The sequence below is a fragment of the Dendrobates tinctorius genome, unplaced genomic scaffold, assembly GCF_039654945.1.
Source record: "Dendrobates tinctorius isolate UK_male_01 unplaced genomic scaffold, ASM3965494v1 ptg000254l, whole genome shotgun sequence".
Classification (NCBI taxonomy): Eukaryota; Metazoa; Chordata; class Amphibia; order Anura; family Dendrobatidae; genus Dendrobates; species Dendrobates tinctorius.
The window spans coordinates 13,431,940-13,458,847 of NW_027361921.1; the positions used below are offsets into that span (position 1 = coordinate 13,431,940).

Genomic DNA, 26,908 nt, shown 5'->3' on the forward strand with positions numbered 1-26,908 from the left:
ATGTGATGTGGTCACCCCAAAAAATGATTTAAAAATGATAAACATAAATTTAACTTTTAACAGTTCCTAACATAAAAAAAGTTTGGTTCCAAAATTGTGCTGATGTAAAGTAGACATGTGGGAAATGTTACTTATCAAGCATTTTATGTGACATATCTCTGATTTTAAGGGCATGAAAATTCAAAGTTGGAAAATTGCAAAATTTAAAAAACTTCGACAAAGTTCCCTTTTTTTTCCTTTAATCAACGCAAGTAATAGCAAATAAATTTTACCACTATCATGAAGTACAATATGTAACGATAAAATGACCGAATCACCAGGATCCATGGAAGCGTTCCAGAGTTACTACCTCAAAAAGGGACAGTGCTCAGAATTTTAAAATTTGGCCTGGTCACTAACGTGCAAACTACCCTTAGGGGGTAAAGGGTTAAAAAACCTGTTGGATTTAAACATAAAACGAAGAGTGACATTTTCTTTAGTGTTCAAGGAATCAAAGTTTTTAAATTCAACTCCAAAATATTTTAACTGTGAGATCCTAGATCACGGGGCTAAATTTATCATATGTAATAATACCGGTGATGTCTTTGATATCTCACAAACCCTCACCTGTAATAGTGATTATGTTGTATATGTCATCACATGCAGTTGCGGTTTGTGGGACGCACTGTGCAGACACTGCGGTCCCGCATTAATGGACATAAGGCAAAAAATGACTTTTTGAAGCATAGTCTCTCAAGGCATTTGCTAATTAAACGTATAAAAATTTTTAGCATAAAAGTAACTCCGGTGGAGCAGATACACTCTGATGTTACAAACAGGAATGCTCTTTAAAACTGAAAATAAACGTTTTGGATTGGTTGGGAACATTATATCCAAATGGATTGAATGATGATATAGAGCAATGGTCCCCAACCTTTCTGACCTTGAGAGCCAAATTCATCTTAGAAAGAGGGTCGCGAGCCACATTCAGCACTGAGAGAGGGTCGTGAGCCACATCCAGTTCCTGCCCCCTCAAAGTAGTCAACCAAAGCCCCCATTACAGGTATAATCATAACCAAAGCTTTTCCACGTACAGTAAATCACTCCAAAAAAGTTCACTGGGATCCAGGGACTGTCCCCACAATACCCCCATTCAGTATTCTCCCATCAATGACTCTCAACACACTGTCGCTTACAGCTTTGAGCACTTCCTCCAGCAGGTAGCACCATGCCTAAATCATCTCTAAACCCCAAGGCAGTAAATGTGCATCCAGATCTTCTCTTCTGTGCAGGGCTACTCACAAAATTCACCATTTTGAGATGTGCCCATCATACCTGTTTGCTAGACCTGGAGCTAATGCACCAAACTGGCAGATAGTCGCGAGCCACATGTGGCTCCTGAGCTACAGCATGGGGAACCCTTTTAGAGAGAGAATTTAAACTTTTTTTTTTTTTTTTTTTTTTTACCATTTTCTTGCATCTATGTTGATTAGTCTCACCTTTCAAACCAAATTCTAATCAGTGGGAGTGCTCGCGGATCTGGTCCACACCCCAAATAAAGCTTCTGAGACTGGGATTAAAGGTTTACCAATATATATAAGGGTGATTTGTATTGTGTTTATGATGTCTGAAGAGGGCTATATACTGTATCAGAAACGCGTTGTATCGCCTCCTATCAAATAAAAAAATCATAAAGTATCATCTTTGGATGTGAGTCCTGGGAAGCGCTGCCATTCATGGGCTGGATGGGTTCTTTTTGATTTATTGAATACTTTGCCAACAAATACTAGGTATTCTGTAGAACAACATTACACACTGTCTATTTTGTTGGCCTGAGTCACTGTTGAATGATACACCTCGCAAAAACATGGTTCTCTCAGAAGGGTGTATTGTTCATGTGAGCTAGACAGTACCCTGAATATTCTCCCCAGTAAGTTAGAACAGGGAGATGAGTCCTCTTAGCAGTGTGGATTGTGAGAGCTGCTATGGCTGTGCCTTGTGTTCAGGGAAGATCATGGTAGCAGACCAGACTATATTCTGATCACTTCTTGGAGGGTCGGATCATCACAATCCTTTCTCAGTCTGACATTTTGCTCACTGCACTCTATTCACTGTGCTAGAGGGGTTGGATTAGCAGGCAGAGTTCTCTTAACATGATGTAACTTACCAAATGAACCTGACTGTTCTCATACTCGGTGTAGAGTCTGATCTTTGAGCAGTGTCTTTTCCCAGGATATTTCAGATCAGCAACCAGAGACCTTCCAGCCTGGTGTATTATCAATATCAACCAGTCTATGCTGACTACTCTCCTGAGTAAGTTGGAACAGCAAAGTGAAATCTCTCAGCAGGGTGTTTTGTGGAAGCAAACCAGGTGATGTTCTTGTCACCTACCTCACCTAGCCTGTACAACCAAGCGAGACCGCTGGTTGCATTACACTAGCAGACCAGTCAGTAATATATCCACTTCTCAAAGTGAGTCCTACTATGGGGCAGAGACTTCTCAGCTGGAGGTAGCACGCAACTGATCCTTACGTGACTGACCACCTCCCAGTGCAAGTTTTTCTTTGGTTAGGCAAGCTTGAGACCCAAAATATAGTGGATCACACAGGCAAACCAGATAGTACTGTGACCATTTTTTCCCTTCACTCAAGACATCACACCTGAAAGGTAGCTGCCTACCAAGGACAGGAAACCTACTAAAATAAAAGGTTGGCACCTCTCCCCCACATCAGTTGGATTCCTGTCCTTGATGGGAACCTTGTGCTGAAATCTTGTGATGAAGATAGAAGAAAAGCTCTTGCCCATCCCTGTCTCGGCAGTTAGAAAAGCAGGTGACATGCCTGTGACATCAGCTCTCATGTCTCCGGAAGCACCATCCACGGTGGGCTCTGCTGTATGTGCGGGTGCTGACAGCAGAGACAAAGATGCTTTGCATGTCTCGAACAGCTGGTAATAAAGAGAAGGGAGGGCTTTCCTGTTTTTTCTCACAGGTGATGAAAGGTAAGAGTTCCTTTTGGAGGAAAAGATATAATGGAGGACGTCCTCCAGGTGAGAGAAGAAAATCAGAGTACACAAGTAGGAAAGAGCCCAAATTTATGTTCGGCGGTCCCTCGTCGGGAACCAGGCAAAAAATAAGAGACCACTTTTCAAATGTTCAGTTTGTCTAATTTTTATCTTAATAGGTATATTTTTGAGTAAAATGTAAATTGTTCTTTTAGTCTATAAACTTCTGACATGTCTCCAAATTTCTAAGCAATAAATTTATTTTCTGTAAAAAAAAAAAAAATGGTCAAAATAAAAAACCGTGCTTTCAGACCTCAAATAATGCTAAGAAAACCAGTTCATAGAAATTTAGAAACAACAATACTGTTTTAACTCAGCATGCGCAGTGAAGCCAGGAAACGTACATCCGACTTCATTGTTGAGAAGCAGCAGCAACATGGAGGACTAGGGGTATGTGCACGCTGTTACTTCAGGTGAATTCCACTCCAAAAAACGTATTGGAAAGCAATGAATAGACACTAAAAAGAATGTACTTAACTTTACATAAACTACTGTAAAGAATGAAGCATATATCTCTAACAAGAAATGTAATGACTTTAATATGCACTTGTACTATATACACTGCTCAAAAAATAAAGGGAACACTTAAACAGAATATAGCTCCAAGTAAATCAAACTTCTGTGAAATCAAATCAACAGCCCAAGATCTTGCAGGACGCTTGGCATTTGCCACAGAATTCCAGGATTGGCGAAATCGCCACTGGCGCCCTGTGCTCTTCACAGATGAAAGCAGGTTCACACTGAGCACATGTGACAGAGTCTGGAGATGCTGTGGAGAGCTGTCTGCTGCCTGCAACATCCGTCAGCTTAATTGGTTTGGCAGAGGTTCAGTAATGGTGTGGGGTGGCATTTCTTTGGAGGGTTGCACGGTGTTGGTGTGGACGTCGGGCACTCGGACCATCCTCATGGAGTCAGTTTATAAGCGGTTGTGCAGACATGCACATTTGTGGCCTGCTGGAGGTCATTTTGCAGGGCTCTGGCAGTGCTCCTCCTGTTATTCCTTGCACAAAGGCAGAGGTAGCGGTCCTGCTGCTGGGTTGTTGCCCTCCTACGGCCCCCTCCATGTCTCCGGTGTACTGGCCTTGTCTCCTGGTAGTCCCCCCAGCCTCTGGACACTACGCTGACAGACACAGCAAGCCTTCTTGCCACAGCTCGCATTGATGTGCCATCCTGGATGAGCTGCGCTACCTGAGCCACTTTTGAGGGTTGTAAAGTCCGTCTCATGCTACCACGAGTGTGAAAGCACAACCAACATTCAAAAGTGACCAAAACATCAGCCAGAAAGCATTGGTACTGAGATGTGGTCTGTGGTCCCCACCTGCAGAACCACTGCTTCCTTTATTGAGGGTGTCTTGATAATTGCCAATAATTTCCATCTGTTGTCTATTCCATTTGCACAACAGCATGTGAAATTGATTGTCAATCAGTGCTGCTTCCTAAGTGGACAGTTTGATTTCACAGAAGTTTGATTAAGGCTATGTGCCCACGGTGCGTGTTAAAACGCACACCAAAAACCGGACTCCTTCCCAGAAATCACGCGGTTTTACCGCGACTATGATCGCGATTTTCGTGTGCGATATTCAAGCACTTTCCAAGCGATTTGCGGCATCAATAGTAAAAGATAGAATGTTAAAATGCTAAAAAAAAAATAAAAAAATCGGTGTATATTTAACTTCCGGCGTCCCGCGCTGCCATCCCGGGCCACAGCGTTCCCAGCGATGCCTTGCGAGACCTGTGATGACGTAGTCTTGCGTTGCTATAGCGATCTCGCGAGACCACGTCATCACTGGACCGTGCCGCAAGGCATTACTGGGAATGCTTAGGCCGGGAATGCAGCGCGGGACGCCGGAAGGTAAATATACCCCGATTTTATCTTTTTTATTTTTTTTTACAGGGGTATGGTACCCAGGGCCTGGAGGACAGTCTCCTCTCCTCCACACCGTGGGTACCAACCGCACATGAGACGCTTAACTTCCCGCATGGTGGGCATAGCCACATGTGGGAAGTAAGCGATTCTCATGCATTCCTATGGGTGCGGAATCGCGGCAATTCTTTGCGATTCCGCACAAAAGAATGATCATGCTGCGATTTTTTCCGCGATGCGATTCCGCCGCGGGAAAAAAGCGCATCATTAGCACAGCATGTGCGGAATGCCATAGAAATGCATGGGGGGCGATCTGTGCACGATTTTTAAACGTTTTCGTGCCGAAAATCGCGGCAAAAACGCTTAAAAATCACTACGTGGGCACACAGCCTTACTTGGAGTTCTATTCTGTTGTTTAAGTGTTCATTTTATTTATTTGAGCAGTGTATTTCATACAAACAGCAACCATTTAATAATATTTTTTGGTTCTTATTCCAGACTCTACCTACCAATATATTAAAGGATTAGACGATGTTCAGCCAGAGAAAGGGATCTATCCCAAAGGTCTTCAATGTGTCACTGTCCTCATAGGAGTTTTTCTTATGGACACAGGGCATTCAGTCATGGGTGTGATTAATCAGCCTTTTGCAATTAGGGATTCTAGAACACTCAGGTAAGAAAAAACCTTAATAGATTTTTTTTTTCAATAGTCTTTAATGTACATTTGTGTAAGCTATGAACTGTAATGCTTCCACTGTTGTGGACTTTACATTTAAAGATCACATTCACTTAAAAATGGAAATAAATCTAGTCAGTGCTTGAAAATAGTTTTTATTTCATTTTTACAGGTAGTCATTGAGCACATCTGGCCTAAACTACTACTTTAGTGCACATTATGTAGTCGCCATTCTTTGGTACTGCAACTTGGCTTGTAGTAACTGAGCTTTAGTACCTAAGAACAACCTCTTAGTGTTTGGAGTGGTTGTATTCTGGTTCTGTACACTATGTAAATCTGACTGTAGCAGGCTCTGCAACAACTGATTGGTGGGGTTGTCATGTGTTGGACTCCGCCAGTCTGACAAATGCTGCAGCTAACACTATGCTCGCTGCTAAACAAAAAAGAAAAAATATTAAACTCTCACCTCTATGCACTGAAGCTGGCGCCAAGAGGTGTGAGGGACTCTGGGTGTCTGGAGCAGTTAATAATCATTCTGTTTAATAGCAGGTACACGTGATTGCCTAGCAGCTGTAGGAAGCCAGCAGCTGCGGCTAACACTGTGCCCGCTATTAAACAGCATGAATATTCACTGTTCCCCCCCCACACCCTGAGTCCCAGGCACTTGGAGCAGTGAATATTCCTGCAGCTGATCACGGCGTGTGAGGGCGCATGGCTGTGACGTCACGCTCTGTTAGGCCTGTTTCACACACCATTTTTTTTGGTCAGTCAAAATCTGCTAAAATGGCGGATAACTGATCCATTCCTGTACAGACCACGACGTTTGGCACTGGACCGTTATTTTAACAGATCCGTCAAAGTAAGAATTTTAAAGGAACCGCTCCCTGGGGAAGAGGGGGGAGAGAGAGAGCTTTTTCAGCCGCCAGAACAGAGTTTAGGGTTATATTTGCGGCTGAGTGAAGTCTTTCGGGCATGCGCAGTGACAAATGCGGATCCGGCCGCTTGAAAAACATGCAAAGTTACATGCTCTGTCCAGGCATGTCGGCGGACGTCAAAATTTTGGCGGATCCGCAAAAAAACGGATCCAACGGATGGCCATCCGTCAAGTTCCGCCGGTAATGCAACTCAATGGGGAAAAACGGATCCGCCAAGAAAAGTTACACGCTGACTTCAGCACAGGATGGAGCGCTGCAAGGGGAGAGGAAGAAGGGTGAATATAATTTTTTTTTGTATGTGTGCACCATGATGGTGGTCATGGATACCAGGATGGGGATATGGTGGCTATGGATACCAGGATGGGGATATGGTGGCTTTGGATACCAGGATGGGGATATGGTGGCTTTGGATACCAGGATGGGGATATGGTGGCTTTGGATACCAGGATGGGGATATGGTGGCTTTGGATACCAGGATGGGGATATGGTGGCTTTGGATACCAGGATGGGGATATGGTGGCTTTGGATGCCAGGATGGGGATATGGTGGCTTTGGATGCCAGGATGGGGATATGGTGGCTTTGGATACCAGGATGGGGATATGGTGGCTTTGGATACCAGGATGGGGATATGGTGGCTTTGGATACCAGGATGGGGATATGGTGGCTTTGGATGCCAGGATGGGGATATGGTGGCCATGGATGCCAGGATGGGGCTATGGTGGCCGTGGATACCAATACCAGGATGGGGTTATGGTGGCCGTGGATACAAGGATGGGGGCATATGGTGGCCGTGGATTCCAGGATGGGGGCATATGGTGGCCGTGGATACCAGGATGGGGGGGATGTGGTGGCCGTGGATACCAGGATGGGGAGGATATTTGGATACCAGGATGGGGATATGGTGGCCATATATTCCAGAATGAGCATCATATACACACAAGGATGGGGAATATTGGTACAGAATTGGGGGACATTACCCCTGTAACAATGTCAGCAGCAGATACTTCCTCCCCCGTCAACCCCATAACAGTGCATCATTACCACATTTTGTCATATTTTTTTTCCTCTAAAACTTAGGTGCGTCTTATAGTAGAAAAAAATACGGTAATTAAGTGCATGTGCAGCAAAAAGGATCAAATGCGTAGAGATGGCATCTGTGGGGTTTGAGACCTATGCAAAGAGTATGAATAAGTCCGTTATAAAGGGTATGCCTCTGACTAGCGTATCTGCTAGGGTAGGTATGGGCCTTACACGCGTTTCGTACTTCTTCTCGAGAGCGTACATTTTATTATACTATAAATTTCATTCTCTAGTGTAGCTAGGTTTGGGTTGGGTTTGCTCTCTACCTATAGTCATCCTGTTTATTTTTATTGTATTGATTTCTAATAAAGATTGATACATGTTTTCTAAGTTTTCCTTTTTTGGGTTTTTTCCCCTTTAACCCCTTTCTGACATCTGACGTACTATCCCGTCCATGGGACCCGGGACCCTATGCCCAAGGACAGGATAGTACGTCATAGCGATCAGCGGCGCTCACGTGGTGAAGCATAGATAGGGAGGGGGCTCCCTCTGTGCTTCCCTGAGACCCCCGCAGCAGCGCAATGTGCAGCTCTGCTGCGGGGGCCTCCTTCCCTGCAGGTTCCCGGATCCAAAATGGCGGCGGGCACCTTCGGGGGCCTGCAGGGAGGCGGCTTCCTCATGCCTGCAAAGCGCCGGCATGAGGAAGCCTGCAGCACTGCCTGTGACAATCTGATGTGTCAGATCAGCGATCTCACACATTAGTGATGTCCCCCCTCGGACATTGTAATAAAGTTTAAAAAAAAAAAAAAGTGTAAAAATTTATTAAAAAAATCACTAAATTAAAAAAAAATATTCCCTAATTTTGTTACTTTTCATTTTTTGTAAAAAAAAAAAAAAAAAAAAAAATCGCTGCGTCCGTAACGACCCGCCCTATAATACTGTCCCATTAGTTAACCACTTTAGTGAACCCCTTTAAAAAATAAAAAACAAAGCAAAAAATAATGCTTTATCATACCGCCGAACAAAAAGTGCAATAACGCGCAATCAAAAAATGGATATACAGTGGGGAAAAAAAGTATTTAGTCAGTCAGCAATAGTGCAAGTTCCACCACTTAAAAAGATGAGAGGCGTCTGTAATTTACATCATAGGTAGACCTCAACTATGGGAGACAAACTGAGAAAAAAAAATCCAGAAAATCACATTGTCTGTTTTTTTTTTTTCATTTTATTTGCATATTATGGTGGAAAATAAGTATTTGGTCAGAAACAAAATTTCATCTCAATACTTTGTGATATATCCTTTGTTGGCAATGACAGAGGTCAAACGTTTTCTGTAAGTCTTCACAAGTTTGCCACACACTGTTGTTGGTATGTTGGCCCATTCCTCCATGCAGATCTCCTCTAGAGCAGTGATGTTTTTGGCTTTTCGCTTGGCAACACGGACTTTCAACTCCCTCCAAAGGTTTTCTATAGGGTTGAGATCTGGAGACTGGCTAGGCCACTCCAGGACCTTGAAATGCTTCTTACGAAGCCACTCCTTCGTTGCCCTGGTGGTGTGCTTTGGATCATTGTCATGTTGAAAGACCCAGCCACGTTTCATCTTCAATGCCCTTGCTGATGGAAGGAGGTTTGCACGCAAAATCTCACGATACATGGCCCCATTCATTCTTTGATGTACCCGGATCAGTCGTCCTGGCCCCTTTGCAGAGAAACAGCCCCAAAGCATGATGTTTCCACCACCATGCTTTACAGTAGGTATGGTGTTTGATGGATGCAACTCAGTATTCTTTTTCCTCCAAACACGACAAGTTGTGTTTCTACCAAACAGTTCCAGTTTGGTTTCATCAGACCATAGGACATTCTCCCAAAACTCCTCTGGATCATCCAAATGCTCTCTAGCAAACTTCAGACGGGCCTGGACATGTACAGGCTTAAGCAGTGGGACACGTCTGGCACTGCAGGATCTGAGTCCATGGTGGCGTAGTGTGTTACTTATGGTAGGCCTTGTTACATTGGTCCCAGCTCTCTGCAGTTCATTCACTAGGTCCCCCCGCGTGGTTCTGGGATTTTTGCTCACCGTTCTTGTGATCATTCTGACCCCACGGGGTGGGATTTTGCGTGGAGCACCAGATCGAGGGAGATTATCAGTGGTCTTGTATGTCTTCCATTTTCTAATTATTGCTCCCACAGTTGATTTCTTCACTCCAAGCTGGTTGGCTATTGCAGATTCAGTCTTCCCAGCCTGGTGCAGGGCTACAATTTTGTTTCTGGTGTCCTTTGACAGCTCTTTGGTCTTCACCATAGTGGAGTTTGGAGTCAGACTGCTTGAGGGTGTGCACAGGTGTCTTTTTATACTGATAACAAGTTTAAACAGGTGCCATTACTACAGGTAATGAGTGGAGGAAAGAGGAGACTCTTAAAGAAGTTGTTACAGGTCTGTGAGAGCCAGAAATCTTGATTGCTTGTTTCTGACCAAATACTTATTTTCCACCATAATATGCAAATAAAATGAAAAAAAAACAGACAATGTGATTTTCTGGATTTTTTTTTCTCAGTTTGTCTCCCATAGTTGAGGTCTACCTATGATGTAAATTACAGACGCCTCTCATCTTTTTAAGTGGTGGAACTTGCACTATTGCTGACTGACTAAATACTTTTTTCCCCCACTGTAAATAACCATGGTACCGCTGAAAACGTCATGTTGTCCCGCAAAAAACGAGCTGCCATACAGCGTCATCGGTGAAAAAATAAGTTATAGCTCGCAGAATAAAGCGATGCAAAAATATATATATTTTTTTATATAAAATTGTTTATTGCATAAAAGCGCCAAAACCTAAAAAAAATATATAAATGAGGCATCGCTGTGATCGTACTGACCCAAAGAATAAAACCGCCTCATCAATTTTACTGCACGCGGAACGGTGTAAACGCACCCCCTAAAAGAAATTCTTGAAATGCTGGTTTTTGTTCATTCTGCGTCCCAAAAATCGGAATAAAAAGCGATCAAAAAATGTCATGTGCCCGAAAATGGTACCAATAAAAACGTCAACTCGTCCCGCAAAAAACCTCACATGACTCGGTGGGTCAAAATATGGAAAAATTATAGCTCTCAAAATGTGGTGATGCAAAAACTATTTTTACAATAAAAAGCATCTCTTAGCGTGTGACAGCTGCCAAACATAAAAACCCACCATGTATAGTAAATCAAACCCCACTTTATCACCCCCTTAGTTAGAGGAAAAAATAATAAAATTAAAAAAAAATGTATTTATTTGCATTTTCCCATTAGGGCTAGGGTTAAGGCTGAGATTAGGGTTAGGGGTATGTTGGGGTTAGAGTTAGAATTGGGGGGTTTCCACTGTTTGGGCACATCAGGTGCTCTCCAAACGCAACATGGCGTCTAATCTCAATTCCAGCCAATTCTGCGTTGAAAAAGTCAAACGGTGCTCCTTCCCTTCCAAGCTCTGCTATGCGCCCAAAAAGTGTTTTACCCCCACATATGGGATATCAGCCTACTCAGGACAAATTGGACAACAACTTTTGGGGTCCAATTTCTCCTGTTACCCTTAGGAAAATAAAAAAAATTGGGTGCAAAAACATCATTTTTGTGGAAAAAAAATGATTTTTTTTTTTAATTTTCACGCCCGGGCATTATAAAATTCTGTGAAGCACTTGGGGGTTCAAAGTGCTCACCACACATCTAGATAAGTTCCTTGGGGGGTCTAGTGTCCAAAATGGGGTCACTTGTGGGGGGTTTCCACTGTTTAGGCACATCAGAGGCTCTCCAAACGCGACATGGCGTCCGATCTCAATTCCAGCTAATTTTGCATTGAAAAAGTCAAATGGCGCGCCTTCCCTTCTGAGCTCTGCCATGCGCCGAAACAGTGGTCCCCCCCCCCCCCCCCCCCCACATATCAGGTATCGGCTTACTCAGGAGAAATTGCAAAATAACTTTTGCAGTCCAATTTCTCCTGTTACCCTTGTTAAAAAAAAAATTGGACCTGAAGTAGTTTTTTTTTTTTTTTTTTGCAAAGTTAAATGTTCATTTTTTTTTTTTATTTTTTTACATTCAAAAAATTCCTGTGAAGCACTTGAAGGGTTAATAAACTTCTTGAATGTGGTTTTGAGCACCTTGAGGGGTGCAGTTTTTAGAATGGTGTCACATTTGGGTAATTTATATCATATAGACCCCTCAAAGTGACTTCAAATGTGAAGTGGTCCGTAAAAATAAAAGTGTTGTAAAAATAAGAAATCGCTGGTCAACTTTTAACCCTTAACTTCCTAACAAAAAAAAAAAATTGGTTCCAAAATTGTGCTGATGTAAAGTAAACATAAGTGAAATGTTTAAGTTTTTTGTGTGCCATATCTCTGATTTAAGGGAATAAAAATTCGAAGTTGGAAAATTACGAAATTTTCAAGGTTTTCGCCAAATTTCCGTTTTTTTCACAAACGCAAGTTATTTGAATGAAATTTTACCACTAACATGAAGTACAATATGTCACGAGAAAACAATGTCAGAATCACCAGGATCCATAGAAGCGTTTCAGAGTTATTACCTCATAAAGGGACAATGGTCAGAATTGTAAAAATTGGCCCGGTCATGAACGTGCAAACCACCCTTGGGGGGGGGGTGAAGGGGTTCAAGTATGAAGCATTTGGGGGAGGGTGCTGTGTGTGGCTGTGTGTGTGTGTGTGTGTGTGTGTGTGGGGGGGGCATTTGGAGCGTTGATTCTGCCTGGTTGCGCAGTATTCACTTTTTCTCTCCTGAAAGTCATGCTATATTCAGTTGGTGTTTTGTTTTCACGATTTACCTTTAGCATTTCTTCTTATTCTAATTGCAACATATTTTTGTATTCTCTGAAGAAAGGATTGATATCTTCGGGGATTGTTAGATCTTCCAGTACGTTATGTACAGTGCCTTGCGAAAGTATTTGTCTCCCTGGATCTTTTCAACCTTTTCCCACATAACATACTTCAAACATAAAGATACCAAATGTAAATTTTTGTTGAAGAATCAACAAGTGGGGCACAATTGTGAAGTTGAACAAAATTTCTTGGTTATTTTAAATTTTTGTAGAAATTTAAAAACTGAAAAGTGCGGCGTGCAATATTATTTGGCCCCTTTACTTTCAGTGCAGCAAACTCTCATTTCAGAAGTTCATTGTGGATCTCTGAATGATCCAATGTTGTCCTAAATGACTAATGATAAATATAATCCACCTGTGTGTAATCAAGTCTCCGTATAAATGCACCTGCTCTGTGATAGTCTCAGGGTTCTGTTTGATGCACAGAGAGCATCATGAAGACCAAGGGAAAACAGGCAGGTCCGTGATACTGTTGAGGAGAAGTTTAAAGCCGGATTTGGAAACAAAATGATTTCCAAAACTTTAAACATCCCAAGGAGCACTGTGCAAGCGATCATATTGAAATGGAAGGAGTATCATACCACTGCAAATCTACCAAGACCCGGCCGTCCCTCTAAACTTTCATCTCCAACAAGGAGAAGACTGATCAGAGATGCAGCCAAGAGGCCCATGATCACTCTGGATGAACTGCAGAGATCTACAGCGGAGGTGGGACCGTCTGTCCATAGGACAACAGTCAGTCGTACACTGCACAAATCTGGCCTTTATGGAAGAGTGGCAAGGAGAAAGCCATTTCTCAAAGATATCCATAAAAAGTGTGGTTTAAAAATTGGCAACAAGCCACCTGGGGGAGACACCAAACATGTGCAAGAATGTGCTCTGGTTAGATGATGCCAAAATTGAACTTTTTGGCAACAATTCTAAACAATGTTTGGCATAAAGGCATCACAGCTCATCACCATGAACACACCATCCCCACTGTCAAACATGATGGTGGCAGCATCATGGTTTGGGCCTGCTTTTCTTCAGCATGGATAAGTAAGATGGTTGGAGCCAAATACAGGACCATTCTTGAAGAAAACCTTTTGAAGTCTGCAAAAGACCTGAGACTGGGACGGAGATTTGTCTTCCAACAAGACAATGATCTCAAACATAAAGCAAAATCTACAATGGAATGGTTCACAAATGGACGTATCCAGGTGTTAGAATTGCCAAGTTAAAGTCCAGACCTTAATCCAATCGAAAATCTGTGAAAAGAGCTAAAAACTGCTGTTCACAAACTAACTCCATCAATCCTCACTGAGCTCGAGCTGTTTGCCAAGGAAGAATGGGCAAGAATTTCAGTCTCTCGATGTACAAAACTGATGGATACATACCCCAAGCGACTTGCAGCTGTAGTCACAGCAAAAGGTGGTGCAACAAAGTATTACGTTAAAGGGGCCAAATAATATTGCACGCCCCACTTTTCAGTTTTTGAATTTCCACAAAAATTTAAAATAACCAATAAATTTTGTTCAGGTTCACAATTGTGTCCCACTTGTTGATTCTTCACCAAAAATTTAGATTTGGTATCTTTGTTTGAAGCATGATATGTGGGGAAAAGGTAGAAAAGTTCCAGGGGGCCTAATACTTTCACAAGGCACTGTATGCATTCAATTTTGGCTGGATTGTGCATTCTTTCATTCAAGGCTTGAGCCGAATTGAGAATACAATAACTGGGCGTATGTTCGTGATTCACCTTGGTTAGGGTGCAACGCAGATGTTGCATGGTAAATTTGCCCTTGAATTCTGTAACAGGACCTGATTGCCTGTGAATTTATTGGTCAACTTGTTATGCCAAAGCGTTTGCACTATTATAGGATCTTATGTTATCCATAAAATTTTTAAACGGTTGGCATTACAAAATAGGCATTTTTTTGTTGATTGGGCCAATATAGCATGCCTCAACGTCATCTTCATTTAACCCCTTAACCTCCAAGGGTGGTTTGCACGTTCATGACCGGGCCAATTTTTACAATTCTGACTACTGTCCCTTTATGAGGTAATAACTCTGGAACGCTTCCATGGATCCTGGTGATTCTGACATTTTCTCGTGACATATTGTACTTCATGTTAGTGGTAAAATTTCATTCATATAACTTGTGTTTATTTGTGAAAACGGAAATTTGGCAAAAAATGTTGAAAATTTCGCAACTTTCCAACTTTACATTTTTATGCCCTTAAATCACAGAGATACGGCACACAAATGTAAGTAACATTTCCCACATGTTTACTTTACATCAGCACAATTTTGGAACCCAAATTTTTTTTTCTTAGGAAGTTATAAGGGTTAAAAGTTGACCAGCGATTTCTCATTTTTACACCATTTTATTTTTCCGGACCACATCACATTTGAAGCCACTTTGAGGGGTCTATATGATAGAAAATACCCAAGAGTGACACCATTCTAAAAACTGCACCCCTTAAGGTGCTCAAAACCACATTCAAGAAGTTTATTAACCCTTCAGGTGCTTCACAGGAATTTTTTGATTATTTTTTTAAAAAAAAAATGAACATTTAACTTTTTTTTCACAAATAATACTTCAGGTTCAATTTTTTTTTATTTTACCAAGGGTAACAGGAGAAGATGGACTGCAAAAGTTATTGTGCAGTTTGTCCTGAGTACGCTGATACCTGATATGTGGGGGGAACCACTGTTTCAGCGCATGGCAGAGCTCAGAAGGGAAGGAGCGCCGTTTGACTTTTTCAATGCAAAATTGGCTAGAATTCAGATCGGACGCCATGTCACGTTTGGAGAGCCCCTGATGTACCTAAACAGTGGAAACCCCCCACAAGTGACCCCATTTTGGAAACTAAACCCCCCCCCACGAAACTTATCTAGATATGTGGTGAGAACTTTGAACCAACAAGGGCTTCACAGAATTTTATAACGTACAGCGGTACAATTGAAAAATCCTATTTTGTCCACAAAAATGATCTTTTCACCCCCAATTTTTATTTTCCCAAGGGTAACAGGACCCTAAAAGTTATCGTGCAACTTGTCCTGAGTATGCTGATACCCCATATGTGGGTGTAAACGACTATTTGGGCGCATGGCAGAGCTCAGAAGGGAAGCAGCGCCATTTGACTTTTTTGGCTGGAATTGAGGTCAGACACGATGTCGCGATTGGAAAACCCCTGATGTAGCAAAACAGTGGAAACCCCCCACAAATGACACCATTTTGTAAACTAGACCCCCCCCCCCCAAGGAACTTATCTAAATGTGTGGTGAGCACTTTGAACCCCCCAGTGCTTCACAGAAGTTTATAATGCCCGGGAGTGAAAATAAAAAAATCGTATTTTTTCCACAAACATGATCTTTTAGTCACCAATTTTTTTTTTTATTTTCCCAAGGGTACCAGGAGAAATTGGACCGCAAAAGTTGTCCAATTTGTCCTGAGTACGCTGATACCCCATATGTGGGAGAAAACTACTGTATGGGCACACGTCGGGGCTCGGAAGGGAAGTAGTGACGTTTTGGAATGCAGACTTTGATGGAATGCTCTGCGGGTGTCATGTTGCCTTTGGAGAGCCCCGAATGTACCTAAACAGTGGAAACCCCCCACAAATGACCCCATTTTGGAAACTAGACTCCCTAAGGAACTTATCTAGATGTGTGGTGAGCACTTTGAACCCCCAAGTGCTTCACAGAAGTTTATAACGCCTGGGTGTGAAAATAAAAACTTTTTTTTTTTTTTCCACAAAAATGATATTTTTGCCCCCAATTTTTTATTTTCCTAAGGGTAACAGGAGAAATTGGACCCCAAAAGTTGTTTTGCAATTTGTCCTGAGTAGGCTGATACCCCATATGTGGGGGTAAAACACTGTTTGGGTGCATGGCAGAGCTTGGAAGGAAGGAGCACCATTTGACTTTTTCAACGCAGAATTGGCTGGAATTGAGATCAGACGCCATGTTGCATTTGGAGAGCACCTGATGTGCCCAAACAGTGGAAACCCCCCAATTCTAACTCCAACCCTAACCTCAACACACCCCTAACCCTAGCTGTAACCCTAGCCCTAACCCTAAAATGGAAATACATTTTTTTTTTTTATTATTATTTTTCACTATCTAAGGGGGTGATAACGGGGGGTTTGATTTACTATTTATGGCGGTTTTTATATTTGGCAGCTGTCACACGCTAAAAGACGCTTTTTATTGTAAAAATAGTTTTTGCATCACCACATATTGAGAGCTATAATTTTTCCATATTTTGACCCACTGAGTCATGTGAGGTCTTATTTTTTGCTGGACGAGTTGACGCTTTTATTGGTATCGTGTTCGGGCACGTGATCTTTGATTGCTTTTTATTCCGATTTTTGGGATGCAGAATGAACAAAAACCAGCGTTTCATGAATTTCTTTTGGGGGGTGCGTTTACACCGTTCCGCGTGCGGTAAAATTGATAAAGCGTTTTTATTCTTCGGGTCAGTACGGTTAGTGATACCTCATTTAGGTCTTTTTTTTATGTTTTGGCGCTTTTATGCAATGAAAACCATTTTATATAAATAATTTATCTTCCCATGGTACATGACGGCACCACGAGAGAGGGGATCCGCCCTACGAGGACAGGAAACCTTCAAGATAAAAGGGGGCGGCTCCTCTCTCCGCATCAGTTGGTTTCCTGTCCTCGACGGGGAACCCTCAAGATAAAAGCCTCTTTGAAGATTCCGAAGAGGATGCCTGGGCCTGGGTCGGGTGATTAGTGGCAGGCATGGGTCTGCTACACCCGACGCCAGGTACTGGTAGTCGCCTCGGGGGCCATATATGCCTATGTCCCCCCTGAGCGAAGGCATGGCCACAGCTGGGCAGATGCCCAGGCTAAGCGGGGTACCTTGGCGGATGGACCCTCCAAGATGTCAGCAAAGAGGTCCAGGGAGGCCACTGGTAGTGTTCCCTCCCTGTTGACATGCAGGTGGCCATGCAGCCCAGGAGACACATCGGTGCCCGGGCAGAAGAGCTCCTCGGAGGCCACGGACAGTGACCCTCCCTGTCGAAGCCCAGACATCGGACCCCGCAGCGTACCTGCAGTCAGAAGGTGCTCTGCAGCATGGGAGTCCAGGCCCACCATGGATGACATCAGCGGAGTGCGGCAGGTGTAGCTGATCCGTGGTCCAGGTCCATCGGGGGTAAGGGGTGTCTGGGGGCCCCGAAATAGGCAGGGCCCAAGCGCTCACCCGGCCCGCACAGCAGGTCGTCTGGCCGCACCGGGGGCGGCGCGCACTCGGAGCGCGCATGATGGCCGCCGAACCGGAAGCGGTTGCGTGCGACCCGGAAGTGGAGGGGGCGCACAGCACCGCGGGGCCTGGGAGAGACAGGAAGAGTGCGCGGTCCCGGGGGGGGAGCACGGGCGCGCACTGGGGCGCGCGCGCGCGCGTCCACACACAGGTGCGAGACCAGCTGGTCCAGGGAAAAAAAAAAAAGTACTATTTAAATCGCCAGGAAAGGCGAGCGGGCGTCACAGCACCAATTCTGAGTGGGGTGACTGATTGCAGCCATATGCAGCATAATGTAGAGCCCTTCGCCAGAGCATATACAACCGCGCCAGGAAGCGAAGGAGAGGCGGTCGTGCTCAGACGAAAAAGCAAAAGCACGCCGCAGCAGTAGTGTGAGCCACTCGGGCAGTGCACGGGCGGATCGTCACCGCAAAAAAGAGGGGCCCGTAGTCTCGTTGGGAGACAGTGAGAGGACCAGCCAACCTCCAGATCCGGTACCCGTTCTATGAAGCGTCCGAGTGGTGAGTGAACCTCGAGAAAGTCCAGTAATCTAATGTCTGTTCTCTTTCTCTTTTTTGCCTCTTTTTCCTCTCCTCCTCTATATATATATATATATATATATTATACACATATACACGGGGTGGAGTATAGGAGGTCCCTAAGAAATATAGAGGAAAGTCAAAAAATAAAGAATGTGCTTTATGTAAAAGTCCCGTAGAAACAGCCTGGAACAAAAAATTATGCCAGGAGTGCATTAACAAGACCATAGCGGAGGAGACACCCTCATTTTCGGATAGATTGAGGGCCATAATTCAGTCAGAAGTTTCCAAGTCAGTAAGAGCATTACAAACGGTAGATACAGAAAGAAAAGCTAGGAGATCAAGCCCCTCAGGGGTCTCTCAACAGGACTCTACAGGGTCAGAGGACGACTCAAATAAGTCGCAGTATTCAGGAAGTAGCTCGGACGGGGAAGATACGTTTCCAGTAGAAGCTACGGATGAACTCATTAAAGCAGTTAGATCTACCATGGGGCTAGTAGAAGAGCGGACAAAAAAGACAGCCCAAGATCTCATGTTTAGTGGACTGCAAAAGAGAAAACGTAGAACCTTCCCTGTTAATGAGCAACTGAAAGCACTCATAAATCGCGAGTGGGAAAAACCAGAAAGGAAGTCCCAGAATACAAATTCCCTGAAGAGGAGATACCCATTTGAGGAAGAGGCATCCTCATCCTGGGATAGGGCCCCCAAAATTGATGTGGCGATATCAAAGGTCGCCAGAAAATCCTTCCTACCCTTTGAGGACCTGGGGTTTCTAAAAGAGCCGCTGGACCGAAAGGCGGATAGTTGCCTTAAGGCAGCCTGGGAAACCTCGGCTGGGGCACTAAGACCCGCCATCGCAGCCACTTATGTGGCTAGGTCCTTAAAGATATGTACAGACAACTTGGAGGATCAATTGGAACAAGGGGTTCCCAGAGAGACGATTCTGGAATCATTGCCGGCTATTAGGGCAGCGGCGAACTTTCTCGCAGAGGCATCAGCAGATTCGGCCAGACTAGCCTCAAAATCAGCAGCCTTAACCAATGTAGGACGGCGGGCGGTATGGCTCAAATGCTGGCCGGGGGACACCCAGGCGAAAATGAAACTTTGCTCTCTACCATGTGAAGGAAATTTCTTGTTCGGCCCGGCATTGGATGAAGTGCTGGAGAAAGCGAGTGATACCAAAAAGAATTTTCCGAAACAACCATTTCAGGCCTTTCGGCGCTCCTTTCAGAGGGGCCGAAAGTTCAGGAGACAACAATTTAAAGATCGTGACAGGAGCAATTCCGACCGACGATACAGAGGAGGGAGAGGCTTCTATTTCAGTAAGCCCCCGAGAGAAGCCAAAAAACCCACCCAGTGACGGTCCTTCTCAGGTGGGGGGAAGGCTCTCTCACTTCCTCCCAGCCTGGGAAAGGATCTCATCCAGCACCTGGATCCGACAGATAGTAGGGTCAGGTCTGGAGTTAAAATTCCACCATTGGCCACCACAAAAATTCATTCAAACTCCGGTACAATCATCTCAGGAAAGACACAAGAGTTTGGAAGAGGAGGTATTATCGCTTGTACAAAAACTCGTACTGGAAGAAGTTCCAGAAAAAGAAAAGAAGAAAGGCTTTTACTCCCCCCTGTTTCTGATAAAGAAACCAGACGATTCCTGGAGGACAATTGTAAACCTGAAAGGCCTCAACAAGTATCTAGTAGTCCCATCATTCAAGATGGAGACAATAAGATCTACAGTAAAACTCCTCTTCCCTCGGTGTTACATGGCGGTCCTGGATCTCAAGGACGCTTACTATCATGTCCCGATTCGGCAGCAAGACCGCAAATATCTCAGGGTGGCAGTCCAGATAAACTCTCAGTGGCATCATTTTCAATACAAGGCTCTGCCCTTTGGGGTAGCAACAGCCCCCCGGGTCTTTACGAAGTTAATTGCGGAGGTCACGGCACATCTCAGAGAAAAAGATGCTCTAGTAATACCATAGCATTATTAAACTATGACCTGGCAAGCGATAGATGGGTCGCCAGATTTATCCGGGCCTGTACTAGAGCTGACTCTGTCCCATCACCTAAACCTCCTCCCTGGGATCTAAATTTAGTCCTATCATCCCTAACGGAAAGTCCATTTGAACCAATAGACGCAATATCAGACAAAGTGTTAACCTTAAAAACAGCCTTATTAGTGGCACTCACATCGGCACGTAGGGTTGGGGACTTACACGCACTATCAGCAGACCCACCATACACTCAGGTTATGGATGATAGAGTCGTGCTAAGATTAGACCCAGCATACCTCCCTAAGGTAGTGTCGAAATTTCACAGAGCTCAGGAAATAATCTTGCCATCCTTCTGTCCTAACCCTGGTAACAAAAAGGAAGAGAGGTTACATTGTCTAGACGTTAGGAGATGTATCCTACAGTATTTAGAGGTGACAAAACCATGGAGGAAACAGAGGGCCTTGTTTATCTCATACCAGGGGGCAAGGAAAGGCCTTAAAGCCTCTAAGCAAACTATAGCTAGATGGGTGAGAGAGGCCATCATACTAGCATATAGTAGTGCAGGCAGGGCTGTTACAGAGGGCCTAAAAGCCCACTCCACGAGAGCCATGGCAACATCCTGGGCGGAGAGAGCGGACGCCTCCATCGACCAAATATGTAAGGCGGCCACTTGGTCCTCTCCATCTACCTTTTTCAGACATTACAGATTAGACCTATCTGCTACCTCTGATCTCACATTTGGGAGAAGAGTGTTACAGGCAGTGATCCCCCTAAAGAGAATACAAATCTCTGTAACTCTCTCGTGGTGCCGTCATGTACCATGGGAAAACACGGGTATTACATACCTGGTAATGTGTTTTTCCAGGGGACATGACGGCACCCTTATATTCCCGCCCTATTTGATCACGTCATTAGTTGGGTGTTTTTTGTTAGTATTATACACTCCCTTGGTGTGGGAAATTTAGCAGTGTAAAATAGGTATTATTTATGTGTGCACTAACTGGCGGAGTTCCTCTTGTGCTCTGTAAAACAACTGATGCGGAGAGAGGAGCCCCCCCCTTTTATCTTGAAGGTTTCCTGTCCTCGTAGGGCGGATCCCCTCTCTCGTGGTGCCGTCATGTCCCCTGAAAAAACACATTACCAGGTATGTAATACCCGTGTTTTTGCATCGCTTCATTCTGCGAGCTATAACTTTTTTATTTTTTCACTGATGACTCTGTATGGCGGCTCATTTTTTGCGGGACAAGATGAAGTTTTCAGTGGTACCATGCATATTTATATGCGTCTTTTTGATCGCGCGTTATTGCACTTTTTGTTCGGCGGTATGATAAATCATTACTTTTTGCTTCGTTTTTTTTATTTTTAAGGGGTTCGCTAAAGGGGTTAACTAATGGGACAGCTTTATAGGGCGGGTCGTTACGGACGCAGCGATAGCAAATGTTTTATTTTTTTTATTTTTTATTTATTTAGCGATTTATTTTTACTTTTTTTTTTTTTTTTTTTTTTTTTTTTTTTTTTTTCTTCTTCTTTCTTTACATTGTCCCAGGTGGGACATCACTGTCCTGTGACAGATTGCTGATCTGTCACATCACACATCACTGTGACAGATCAGCGATCTGTCACAGGCACTGCACAAGGCTTCCTCCTTGCCTGCGCTGTGCAGGCATGAGGAAGCCAGCTCCCTGAAGGTTCCCGCCGCCATCTTGGATTCGGGGACCTGCAGGGATGGAGTCCCCCGCAGCAGCGCTGCACATTGCGCTGCTGTGGGGGGCTCAGGGAAGCACGGAGGGAGCCCCCTCCCTGCCGATGCTTCCCTTTAACCCCTGGTACACCGCGATCGTGTTTGATCACGGTGTGCAAGGGGTTAACATGTCGGGGGTGGTCCGTGACCGCCCCTGACACATTGTGCCGGGTGTCAGCTGTGATAATCAGCTGACACCCGGCCGTGATCAGCGGCGCTCACCACGTGGGCGCCGCTGATCGCTGTGACGTACTATTCTGTCCCTGGGAATTAAGTCCCAGGGCACATGGATGGGATAGTACGTTACATGACAGAAAGGGGTTAAGTTTTTGGCAAGCAAAGCTGTATTGCAAGATCTCAAGTTCTTACCTGAGTGGGCAGGTTGGTTAGTATGGGCTACTGTGTCTCTCATTATTGGTTTTGCAATGCTGTTGAAGCTCACCTTCCATCATATTCTCTTGGGCAAACCTATGACATTCAGCATCAACTTTGCTCATCTGTTGACGTTCTGTTTGGGTGATCTTTTGACGACCAGCCCTTTTTCTGACCGTACTGGCATCACGCTGCAATTGAAAGTGCTGCTCTGTAACATTACTTCTATGAAAGTTTCCTCCTCACAAGGTACTTGCTGGCGTTTGGGGGGGCATTAATATGGACTATAAAGCTTGAGGGACTTTAAGTGCCATAAACTAAGTAAGGGCTGCTGAGCGGAGAGAGGCCTGTCTTTTACGTACAGGGCTGCAGGTAAGTACATCGTTAAACACAATATAATAGTTTAACGCAAGAGCATAGATTGTGTTTTTCTGCTTTTATCTGTACGGTTTATCCCCTTTGAATATGTGCTCTTTGGACAATGCTACCAGGTGTGCATCTTGTGAGATGTATGCATGCCTTGGACAGCCATTTGAGGGTGAATATGTCTGCACTCGATGCCATCGAGTTAGATGGATCCAAATGTGCAGCTTGAAACACAAACCTGGGACATGAGTTTAGAGCTAGCAGATACAATTTCAGAACTACAGGTCAGGGGAAATTTGGAAAGCAGTGACCATAACATGGTAAGTTTCAAAGTGATTTTCAATCAAACAGTCAAAGGGGGAAATGCAAAAACCCTGAAACTTTAGGAAAACTTATTTCACCAAATTAAGGGAAGTGCTTAATCATGTAGACTGGGACCACCTCATGGTAACTGGGGATACTGACCATAAATGGGGCATGTTAAAGAATTACTACTAGAATCCTGTAGAAAACATATACCCTCTGGTAATAAAATGTCCAGGAATAAAAAGAAACTATTATGGATAAATAAGACTTTACAAAGTTTAATCACACTAAAATAAAGGGCATTCTATGTAATATGGACACGAGATGTAATGTAGAGTAATGCACCTGGTACGAAGTGTGACATCTTTTAAAGTGTTACATCAGAAATATACCAGAAATAGTCCAGAAATCGGTCAGAAGGTAAGAATAACCACTGCTTTCTTATTTTACTTGCCTTTCTTACCCTGCTCTTTAACCATGCTCACATTTGCCATCACCGTTTTGGCTCCACTTAATCTTCACTCTCCTTCGCTCTCCTCGAACCAAATAACTATCTCCCCCTCTCTCTTATCCCCTCACCTCGCTTCATCTGCAGACTTGCTCCTTAAAGAGAACCTGTCACACCCCCCCCCGGGCGTTTTTAACTAAAAGAGCCACCTTCAGCATCACTACGGCTGCATTCTGTGAAGGTGGCTCTTCAGTTTCTGACCCCCAGTAATGACGAAATATTGACTTATAAAAAGGTCCTCATACCTGCATTCTGTCCCATAGGTATGGAGTCTCCCCCTGAAGCAGCCGCCTCCCCGCCATCAATCGTGTCTCTGTAGCGTCTGGGCCTCGCCTCCCATAGCCGTCCATGTCCCTGCTCTGCCGTTTGTGTCCCGCCTCCCATAGACATCCATCCTGCCCCTGCTCTGCCTCCCATAGCCGTCCATCATGCCCCTGTGCTGCTGTCTGTGCCCCGCCTCCCATAGCCGTCCATCATGCCCCTGCTCTGCCATCTGTGCTCTACCTCCCGTAGTCGTCCATAATGCCCCTGTGCTGTCTGTGCCCAGCCTCCCATAGCCGTCCATGCCCCTGCTCTGCTGCTGATCCCTGCCTCCTTCTGTCTCCTATGCCGGCACCTGTTCTGTGAAAACAGTTGTCAGGCATGCACAGTGCATGCTGCCCGTGAACTGACAAGCGATCACGCCTGCGTATTGTGGAGTGTGTTATGATGTATTCACACTTCGGTGCAGGATCTGGGACGACTATGGGAGGCGGAGCACACACGGTAGCACAAGGGCATGATGGAAGGCTGTGGGAGGCGGGGCCCAGACGCTACAGAGACATGATTGACGGCGGGGAAGCGGTTGCTTCACGGGGAGACTCCATACCTAAGGGACAGAATGCAGGTATGAGGACCTATTTATAAAAGTTAATCGGGGTTACTGGGGGTCAGAAACAGAAGAGCCACCTTCACAGAATGCAGCCTTAGTGCTGCTGAAGGTGGCTCTTTTAGTTAAAAACCCCCAGGGGGAGTGACAGGTTCCCTTTAGGCCTACTAAAATACATACAAGTCGGTTACTCTCACCCACTTGCTTTCCCTTTCTCTGCTGCTTCTCACTGCTGGTGACATATCCCCCAATTCTGCCCCCCACCTCATACATCCCACTGATCCTCACCCCTATCTTTCTCACACTAAGAGAAACTGCCGCTATCCCTCACACTTAAAACCTGTGCCACTGACCTTCACCCTTCTGCTCCCTCTCTCTGCAGCACTTTGGAATGCCCCCTCTGTCTGCAACAAGCTCCATGTGATCCACGACCTCTTTACCTCCCGAAACCTTCCTTCCCGGCCTTCACTGAGACCTGGCTGACACCCCCTGACACGGCCTCCCCTGCCGCCCTGAGTTACGGCGGCCTCCACTTTACCCACACTCCTTGACCTGGCAACAGACATGGTGGAGGAGTGGGTTTCCTTCTTTCAAAAAAACTGCTCCTTTAACCTTATCCACCCCCCATCCTCCCATCTTTCGAAGGTTCACTCTGTCTGTATCTACTCTCCCTCTAATCTTCAAATAGCTGTCATATACCGACCACTGGGCTCAGCCACTGCCTTCATCGACCAATTCTCCACCTGGCTCCTCCACTTTTTCCATCATACATGACGGCACCATGAGAGAGGGGATCCGCCCAACAAGGACAGGAAACCTTCAAGATAAAAGGGGCGGCTCCTCTCTCCGCATCAGTTGGTTTCCTGTCCTCGATGGGGAACCCTCAAGATGAAACCTCCTTGAAGATTCTGGAAGAAAGAAGAGAATGCCTGGGTCGGGTGGTTACTGGCAAGCACCAGTCTGCTACACCCGTCACCAGGTACCGATAGTCTCCTCGGGGGCCATATATTCCTATGCCCCCCCTGAGCGCATGCATGGCCAGAGCCCATGAGGCAAATGCCCGGGTGAAGTTAGAGCCATGGAGGCCTCATTGGGCTTTCCCTCCCTGATGCCAACATAACCCATAGAAGACCACGGAGGCCGCTTTTGTGCTCCCTCCCTGTTGACATTGGTGGCCATGCAGCCCGTGAGACACATCGGTGCCCAGGCAGGATAAGACTCCTCGGAGGCCAGATTTATCTACCCTTCCTGTTGAGCCCAAGACGCTAGGCACCGTTTTGGCCATACTAAAGAGAAGCAGTACCTGCAGGAATCATTGGTGGCCAGCGGCATGATTGCTCCCTCCAGGTGAAGCCCAGACTCACGGGTATGAAGGAGAATGGCGGTGCCGGGTGTCATGGTGGCCAGGCGTTATGGAACGCCAAGACTGTGTAGCGTCAGTACTCCCTACAGGCAAGTCCAGGTATGGAGGGGCACGGGCGCGCACCGTAAATGAACCGGGCGCGTACCCGTAAGTAGAATCCGGGGACGCGCAGGCAGCGCATACACCCGGGGAGCAGAGGTTCCGGCTGGGCACCTGAAGAGAGCACGCACCGAAAATACTCCAGCGCGCTCCGGAAATAGCAGGACACACGCCAGCGGTAATTCAGGACGCGTTATACACCCGGGAAATAAATTGGTCACTAGATAATGCAGCGCGCATCGGATATGGTTACCGGGAGCATGCATAGGCCAGCTGTAGTGCGCATGCGTGGGGGGTTATATCCAGGAAGCGCAAGCGGCCGGCAGGTGCAGGATCAACCAGGTGATCAAAAAAAAAATGGGGTATTGCTGTCAGAAGTGCTGGCATGGGTCACCAGCCATTCTAGGTTGAAGGTGAGTGCTCTCATCTGGAAACAGCAGCAGCAAAACAGCTTTTAAGATTGAGAGCCTTTCACCAGATCACTTACAGCCACACCAGGAGGTGCAGGAGAGGTGGTGTCTCTCAGATGAGAAGAGCCAGACACACCATAACTACAGTGGAAGCCGCTCGGACAGCGTACAGGCGGATTATCATGGTATTAAAAAGGAGGGGTCCATAGTCCCGATGGGAGACAAGTGAGCAGACCAGTCAGCCTCCAGATCCGGTACCCGTTCTGTGGCGTCCGAGTGGTATGTGAGCTTCGAGAAAGTCCAGCACGATAATGTCTGTTCTTTCTCTCGTCTCCTCTCTCCCCTCTTTTTACATACATTGGTGGGGTAGAGCATTGGAGGTCCCTAAAAAAGGGGTAAATTAAAAGCTAAGAATAAGGAATATTCCTTATGCAAAAAAGTCCCTTAGGAATAAGAGGTTGTGTCAGGCCTGTATTGATAAAACAGTAGTGGAAGAGACACCCTCTTTGTGAAGAGCCGGAGATCCCTGATCCAGTCAGAAGTCTGTAAATCAGGAAGGGCTTTGCAGTCAACTAACACGGGTAGTAAAGCAAGGGATAGGCCAGCCCCTCTTTAATCTCTCAGGAGGACTCCATAGGGATCAGAGGAGGACTCGGTTAAATCTCGCTACTGAGAAAGTAGCTCAGA

The 26,908-nt window shown here is 45.2% G+C and overlaps 1 protein-coding gene across 7 annotated transcripts in view; it reads left to right on the forward strand.

The window, feature by feature from the left end:
* The window catches only part of INPP1 (inositol polyphosphate-1-phosphatase), a 124,491-nt gene that overhangs the window by 85,433 nt on the left and 12,150 nt on the right, over nt 1-26,908 (forward strand). For all 7 annotated transcript variants that reach the window (XM_073558184.1, XM_073558182.1, XM_073558178.1 and 4 more), the window contains one exon: nt 5,405-5,579. In XM_073558184.1, the coding sequence (XP_073414285.1) occupies nt 5,405-5,579 (175 nt within the window). The remainder of the gene's footprint in view (nt 1-5,404; nt 5,580-26,908) is intronic.